We start from the raw sequence: 7,940 nt of genomic DNA, 5'->3' as shown, positions 1-7,940 counted from the left end.
AAATAAGGAAAGAAAGAAAGAAATTAAGAAATAAAGAAATAAAGAAAGAAATAAAGAAATAAGGAAAGAAATAAAGAAATAAAGAAATAAGGAAATAAATAAATAAAGAAAGAAAGAAAGAAAGAAATAAGGAAAGAAATAAAGAAATAAAGAAATAAAAAAATAAATAAAAAAATAAATAAAAATAAAAATAAAAATAAAAAATAAAAAAATAAAAATAAATAAATAAATAAATAAATAAAACTTAAGGCACGTATGGCCAGTAATGGGTTTTTATTATGGTGTAAAGCAGCTCCAAAACACGTCATCAGAGTGTGCCGTGCTCTGTCGCCCCCTGCTGGCAGCATGCTAACACTACCACCACCTCTCACTGATTGAGTGGACGTGATAGAAACTCTCCGCCTCTCGTCGCGGCTCTTCTCTTCTCTTCTCTCCTCTCTCCTCGGTGTGTGTGTGTGTTGGCGGTGAACAAACCAGCCAGCCAGAAGAAAGCACTAAAATGGCGCTTACTTCCACAGGAGGAACAAAGAAAAAAGTTTGCTACTACTATGACGGTGAGTCCTCTAATGTTTATACTGGTAAAGGAACACGTGGCTGAATGAACGCTCACTTTGCACCAACAAAAGGTCTCCGTTATATCCTCCTATTGCTAAGCTAACCATGCTAAGCTAACCTAGCTAGCATGGCTAGCTCTCATCATCATCTCTTAAGTCTACACAGAGTAATACTGATCTAATAGTGTTCCTCTAAATGCACTGGTTTCCTCCTAACATGCCCTTTAGGCTCTTATCCACCAGCTGTTGGTGTTTTAACTGGATTAACCTTAGTTACTGTTACTAGCTGCAGAGCTAACAATGGGGATACTTCATTGTCGCCGCAATTAAACACGAAGCTCGCGTTAAGAGGCTCATCAGATGCGTGGGAGCTCGGAGTCAAATGTGTGTTTTGGTCGACATTAGTGTCTGTGTGCAACAAAGCAGCATGTTTGTAAGTGTAGCTGTGTACTTTGTGTAGTTTCAGAGAGTAACGTTTAGAGTATTTAGAGTATTTGGGTCTGCAGAGGATCACAGTGCATGATGGGTACTGTTGCATTCTTTAGTGCAGAAACCTTTTTAGTTTTTTTATTAGTTTTTATTGCAGTTTCAGCAACTTATACAATCATCACATTCTGTACCACTGTATTTTCATTTTACAGCTGTCTCTTTGTTTTTACACAAAATGTGACAACTTAAATCAAGAGGGGGGAGAGAGTGAAAACTCAAAAACACAAAACAAGACTTCATCTAAAGCTGTAATTTCAATTGAATTCAGAGAAAAAGGGACAATCATTATTTAAACAATCCAAAGAATTAAAATAAAATAAAGTAAAATAGATAAATAAATACATGAATTTAACCCTCCTGTTGTCCTCGTTTTCAAACTTCATTAAGATAAGATAAAATGAACCTTTATTAATCCCTGGAGGGAAATCCAGGTGTCAAAGCAGCAACATCAGCAAACAGAGTGAATCACAGCAGAGGTAAAGGTATACAAAAATTATAAAGACAATAATAGAGATATAAAAGATACATAGTGAATGGGTGAACATAGTGTATGCAGTCTGTCAATAAATAAATGTAGAATGTGCAATAAATAAATGTAATATGTGCATATGTGCAGTCAGCAATAAAGTAGTAAATAGGATGTAAAGTGAGTGTAAAGTGCGCCAGATAGTGCATGTTAAAAGGTAGATAGTGCATGTTTAAATTTCTTATTATATTTTATTATATCATAAATATGGATTTCTTTAATCTAATTGCCCCAAAATAACATGGATGGTTGCCTACTCAAAACAATATTCTGACTAAAAGTTTACATATACCAGTATGTGGTAATACATCAACATTATGTTCCTCTGATAATAACTTTAGTCAAAATAATTCACAATATCTGCTTTTTTTTTTACTACAAAATTAGGTCTAATTTCATAGAAATTAGGTTTATTAAGCTTAATTTCCCCCCCCCAAAAAGTGTAAAACTTAATAATTAGGAATGAAGTTGGCCAAAAAGGTGTAACACAGAATTTGGTGATCGTTTAAACTGTATGCTTTATTAAAAAGCCAAACCAGACCGGGTTCATTTTGACCTGGAAAGACAAAAGTTGCGTAGTCCACGGGAAGACAACAGGAGGGTTAAATAAAAATAAAGGCGTTGAAGGGTCGGAGGTCAGTGTGTGGAAGGGTATGGGTGTGTGTATGTGCTTAGAGAGATGACCTGGGTCAGGAAGACAAAGATACAAGTATGATCCCGGATATATAAAAATATTCAGATCACCAATCACTGTATTTGTATAATCATGGGAGGGCTGTGCCTTTTAATAAATGTGTCTTTTTAGAGTCTTGGGGAATAGGTAGAAACCTGTTTTTGAACAGGAAGTTATCGTTGCTAGAGTGTCAGAGTTTTACTTCATGTTTACTTCAACTTTTGCATGTGAAATAAAACAAATAATCCCAATGTGGGTTTTTATTGCAAATATTTATATTCTTTTTATACATTTATTGATCTTGCACCTCCCCATATGCCACCTACTGTGTTACCTCAGTCATTGATGATTGTGCAAGTATGAATGTGTGTGTATATGTCTGGGTGGACTGCAGAAACTGAATTGCCCTTCGGGTATAAGTAAAGCTATCTGTGTTTTCATTTCTTTCACATTTCAGGTGATGTGGGGAATTACTACTATGGTCAGGGGCACCCCATGAAGCCCCACCGAATCCGCATGACCCACAACCTGTTGCTCAACTATGGACTCTACAGAAAGATGGAGATATATGTATGTTAAAATTACAGTAACAGTGCTTCTTTAGTCAAATTACTGCAGCTGTTCTTGTGTGTGTCTCTGGAGCTAATTTCCTCTTGTGTTTCAGCGTCCACACAAAGCCAGCGGAGAAGAGATGACCAAGTATCACAGTGACGATTACATCAAATTCCTGCGTTCGATTCGACCGGACAACATGTCAGAGTACAGCAAACAAATGCAGAGATGTAAGTTTGCGTTGATAGAACATTGTTTTTGTGTTCATCACAACTAAACTGTACATTTTGATATGAGCAATAGTAACAATATGTTTATTTCTCTGCTTTGCAGTTAATGTGGGAGAGGACTGTCCAGTGTTTGATGGTTTATTTGAGTTCTGCCAGCTCTCAGGAGGAGGCTCTGTTGGTAAGTTGTTTCTCTTTAAAGACTGCTCATACAGACATGCTGTGTCGGGCAGTAATCATGCCATCATTGCCCCAGTGATATGTTCAATTCAGTACAAGCAGGCTGTTAATTCTTCTCTCTGCTCCAGCCGGCGCGGTGAAGTTGAACAAACAGCAGACGGACATTGCTATCAACTGGGCTGGAGGCCTGCATCACGCCAAGAAGTCTGAGGCCTCTGGGTTTTGCTATGTCAACGACATCGTACTCGCTATTCTGGAGTTGCTGAAGTGAGTACAAAAGCCCTATCATAGCCACTCAACATGTACAGGTTTGCTTTGCATAAGTGGATGATACTCTGCGTGGTTGAACAAATGTCTGTTTTTGGAAGCTGATGATGAGTTTAGGGTCCAGTTTATCTCCTAATCAGGCAGGTGTTTTCAGAAAGAATGATTAATACCTACTTAAAAACTCCCAAAGACCACAAGATGTTCTAGATCAAAAGTTTTAGGATTTAATGGATCTTATTCCTCTTTCCAGATACCACCAGAGAGTTCTGTACATAGATATTGACATCCATCATGGAGACGGTGTGGAGGAGGCTTTCTACACCACAGACCGTGTCATGACAGTGTCCTTCCACAAGTATGGAGAGTACTTCCCCGGCACAGGCGACCTGAGGGTAAGCCTTGAAATTATTCGACAGATAAAAGTCATCATGGTCATACAGGAAGTTGACATTTGTCTTGTTCTCTGCAGGACATCGGTGCTGGAAAGGGTAAATATTACGCAGTGAATTACCCGCTGAGGGATGGAATTGACGACGAGTCATATGAAGCCATATTCAAACCTGTAAGTAAACAAAGTCGGTGATGTTTTGGTAGTTGAGGTCTCCCTTGATGGACAGACGCATTTGAGTGACTGGGTGTTATTGTTTGTGTAGATCATGGCCAAGGTGATGGAGATGTACCAACCCAGCGCCGTGGTTCTGCAGTGTGGAGCTGATTCTCTGTCAGGAGACAGGCTTGGTTGCTTTAACCTCACCATTAAAGGTAAATTAACGAAACATCGCTCTCCTGATGACACTGCAAGCAGAGTGGTCTTGAATAAAGTTTAACTGAGAAACCAAATCATTTTCTCCAAATTTAACATTTGTTTCCCTATGCTGTGCTCAGGCCATGCCAAATGTGTGGAGTACATGAAGAGTTTCAACTTGCCGCTGCTAATGCTGGGCGGAGGAGGCTACACCATCCGTAACGTGGCCCGCTGCTGGACATATGAGACTGCTGTAGCCCTCGATACCTCCATCCCCAACGGTGAGCCTTTTATGCCCATGTTGCACTGAATATAATTAGTCTGGTTTTCATTTGAGAGCAGATTTCTCTGTGGTGATAATCAAGCACTGTCTCAAAACAAGGTATCAGAGATAATTAAATATTGATGTCAGTTAAGTTGCCAGATTCTTTGATTGTTAAACAACAGAACATTTAAGTAGCATTAGTTTCCCAGCAGGTGAAAAGAGGGAAAATAGACCTCATACAAACAATGAAATAACCTCATATTCATTAACTAATGACAAAAAAATATAATCTCCATTTGACAGAGCTCCCATACAACGACTACTTTGAGTACTTTGGACCAGACTTCAAGCTGCACATCAGCCCTTCCAACATGACCAATCAGAACACCAATGACTACCTGGAGAAGATCAAGTGAGTGCATCTAACACTTCAGATATTTTGATTGAAAAGTTGAGAACTTGGCCGGGTACAGGTTTGTGTCTCAGGTTGTTCAGTGGCCAGTAAGTTAAACCTTCATTCTGTCCTCTAGGCAACGCTTGTTTGAGAACTTGCGTATGCTGCCTCACGCCCCGGGAGTCCAAATGCAGGCCATCCCCGAGGACGCCGTGCAGGAGGACAGCGGTGATGAGGAGGAGGATGACCCCAACAAACGCATCTCCAGTAAGGACCTCTCACATGTAGCATCTTGCAGTTCACCCTTTGAAACATTAGTGTTCTATGGTTTAATTTAACCCTCTCCCTCTGTTAATGTTCAGTCCGTGCTCACGACAAGAGGATAGCGTGTGAAGAGGAGTTCTCCGACTCAGAGGATGAAGGCGAAGGAGGCCGCAGAAACGCAACCAGCTTCAAGAAAGCCAAGCGAGCCAAAACTGAAGCAGAGAAAGAGGGAGAAGAAAAGGAGAAGAAAGGGGAGGAGGAAACAAAAGGTATCTATCAATTTTTTTGATATTTTCACCTCACCCTACTAGGGGTGTCACGATTCTGATTCTAAATCGTAAATTGATTGAAATGAGCTTCCGATTTCGACCATTGAAATCAAAGCAGGATTGGCGATTCTCCAGTATTTTTTTTTCTCTCCGCCCCCGCCTACTTGCGTATGTCAGAAGGCAAAAACCAACAACACTTCAAAAATGATACAGCGTATCTTACCGATAGTCTGCAGCTGAAAGACAACACAGCGTATCTTACCGGTAGTGTCCAGCTCAAAGACAACACAGCGTATCTTACCGGTAGTGTCCAGCTCAAAGACAACACAGCGTATCTTACCGGTAGTGTCCAGCTCAAAGACAACACAGCGTATCTTACCGGTAGTCTGCAGCTCAAAGACAACACAGCGTATCTTACCGGTAGTGTCCAGCTCAAAGACAACACAGCGTATCTTACCGGTAGTGTCCAGCTCAAAGACAACACAGCGTATCTTACCGGTAGTGTCCAGCTCAAAGACAACACAGCGTATCTTACCGGTAGTCTGCAGCTCAAAGACAACACAGCGTATCTTACCGGTAGTCTGCAGCTCAAAGACAACACAGCATATCTTACCATTAGTCTGCAGCTGAAAGACGACAGTGTATCTTACTGGTAGCCTGCAGCTGCACTTCGAGACACCATAGCCATAGTCGAAGCCAGAGATGACAGAAAAATAACAGAACTGTAAAATCCTCCTGCTTCACTGAAGTCACCGGTGTGGCGACTCTTTGCCTGAATGTGTTTTTGACCCCAAAAAAATCAGGCTGTAAAAGATTTAGAGACTGAAGCAACCAAATAAAACAGCGCTCGTTTGTGTGTCTACATCGCTTTAAAGCGTGTGGGCGCCGACAGGGACGTCATGGTGCATTCAGGTGTGCCTCGTAAACTCTGAGAAACTCTAGCTGTTGTTGTAAAGTTCCCTCCTGCAATCTAGTGGATCTTCTTTTTGTTGTTAGACAGTTTGTTCCCCAATTGGTGAAATAAGTTCTTATGACATATTAAATAAGTTATTTAAATTTGACCATATGGCCTAAGTGTGGTACTTTCCAAAAAATATCACACTTGATAGCCTCTTTTTAAAGAAGTGAATTTAAAAGTGTAGTTGTCAGGGCATAAAACCAATGATCTGTTGATCTTTAGGAATCAATACTCCGTAGTCTAAAAAGGCATGTTTAAATCAAATCGAATTGTGACCTTAAAATCGAAAGTCAAATCGAATCGTGACGCCCCTACATCCTACTTGTGTAATTTTGATATATAAAGAGAGAGAGAGTACATCATAAGACTTAACATTTTAAGACTGATCATCCTGTAATACAGAGGCTGTGTTATTATGATCACTATGAATGTGTTTGTTTTTCTTTTCTAGAAGTAAAAGAAGAAGAGAAGGTGCCGGAGGAGGAGAAAATGGACACGTCAAAGTGAGAAAACACTGCACACACTTATTGACCATGCTGTCCAGGAAGTGGTTTGTCGGGAGTGTTAATCATTTCCTTTTCTCTGGGTCCTTTAGGCCAAAAGAGGAGTCCAAGACACCTTGAGGTCCTCAGCAGCCATTGATGCCAATGCAGCTGATCAGAACACATCTTAAAGCAAGATATTTTTTGGATAAATCATCTTTCCAGGCTGCCGCTGTGGAAATCAGTAAAGAACTGTACCTTTGTAATGAGACCCACTCCTTCAAAATGGGACGGGGATCTTAACATTTTCTAGGACACCTTTTCAACCTTACCGGTTTATGGACTGAGGTCAAACTGAGTATTGTTTTTGTATGCTTTCTCATTTTTTTTATTATTAATCTTTTTATTCTTGCTTTTTCCCTCGTGATGCAACTCTGTAAAAATGGCTTAGTACATGTATGCTTTTATATATCTGATGGATTTAATTTATTTAAATCATAGATATTTTGGCTACTCTGTTTTTGTCTTTAAGTCCCACTATTGTCATGTGTCTTTGAATATGTAGTTGATGCATGTTTATACAATAGATCCTTTTTCTGTAATACATTTGTGTCACTGGTCTTGCCTGCTAAGGTCACCAAGAGTGGTTAAGAGGGTGCGTATACCTGAAAACCTTTTTACATGGCACAATGTAAGTAAATTACAGTCCTATATTTTAGGTTGGAATTTAGTATTTGTCCTTTACACATTGACATCTTCAAATTTCTGGGACTCCAGCCACAAAAATGTTTGGGTCCTGTCACGTGATTGCTGGTGTCAGGTGTAGATTCCACTGAAATTTGGACTTTAATATCCAGAGTATTGTACTCTGGATGGGAAGTAAGATAAATGCCAGAATTCATTTGTTGTATATATTTGTATTCTGATATCACGAGTTAAATTGTAAATGTCGTTTACATCTGACAGCCCCCGTTGTGCGTTGACAGCACTTTTAACACCAATAAAACTGCCCTAAATAGTTGCGTAGCTTTGTTCTGTAAAGTTTTTCAAAATAAGATCGCTAATAAAATGTTAAGTCTGGTCTGTTGAAATGAT

The 7,940-nt window shown here is 39.6% G+C and overlaps 1 protein-coding gene across 1 annotated transcript; it reads left to right on the top strand.

Annotated features, from left to right (window-relative positions):
• Positions 1-364: 364 nt before the first annotated feature.
• On the top strand, positions 365-7,925 carry LOC141783690 (histone deacetylase 1). The gene is made up of 14 exons (XM_074661118.1): positions 365-554; positions 2,700-2,812; positions 2,907-3,024; positions 3,128-3,202; positions 3,330-3,468; positions 3,719-3,860; positions 3,938-4,030; positions 4,122-4,230; positions 4,354-4,494; positions 4,782-4,890; positions 5,009-5,139; positions 5,235-5,405; positions 6,815-6,866; positions 6,959-7,925. The coding sequence occupies exons 1-14, from the start codon at positions 500-502 to the stop codon at positions 6,984-6,986; spliced, it is 1,476 nt and encodes a 491-aa protein (XP_074517219.1). The 5' UTR covers positions 365-499; the 3' UTR covers positions 6,987-7,925.
• Positions 7,926-7,940: the final 15 nt, after the last annotated feature.

This window comes from Sebastes fasciatus, chromosome 15 (genome assembly GCF_043250625.1).
Source record: "Sebastes fasciatus isolate fSebFas1 chromosome 15, fSebFas1.pri, whole genome shotgun sequence".
Classification (NCBI taxonomy): domain Eukaryota; kingdom Metazoa; phylum Chordata; class Actinopteri; order Perciformes; family Sebastidae; genus Sebastes; species Sebastes fasciatus.
The sequence above is the reverse complement of the archived record's forward strand: the minus strand, read 5'-3'. Positions and strand labels throughout refer to the sequence as shown.

What these genes read in the sequence shown, in the direction of transcription:
- LOC141783690 (XM_074661118.1), top strand. Translation starts at nt 500, where the DNA reads ATGGCGCTTACTTCCACAGGAGGAACAAAGAAAAAAGTTTGCTACTAC. An exon ending in CAGCAAACAAATGCAGAGAT is followed by an intron (nt 3,025 to 3,127) that starts GTAAGTTTGCGT and finishes TCTGCTTTGCAG; the next exon opens with TTAATGTGGGAGAGGACTGT. An exon ending in CGATACCTCCATCCCCAACG is followed by an intron (nt 4,495 to 4,781) that starts GTGAGCCTTTTA and finishes TCCATTTGACAG; the next exon opens with AGCTCCCATACAACGACTAC.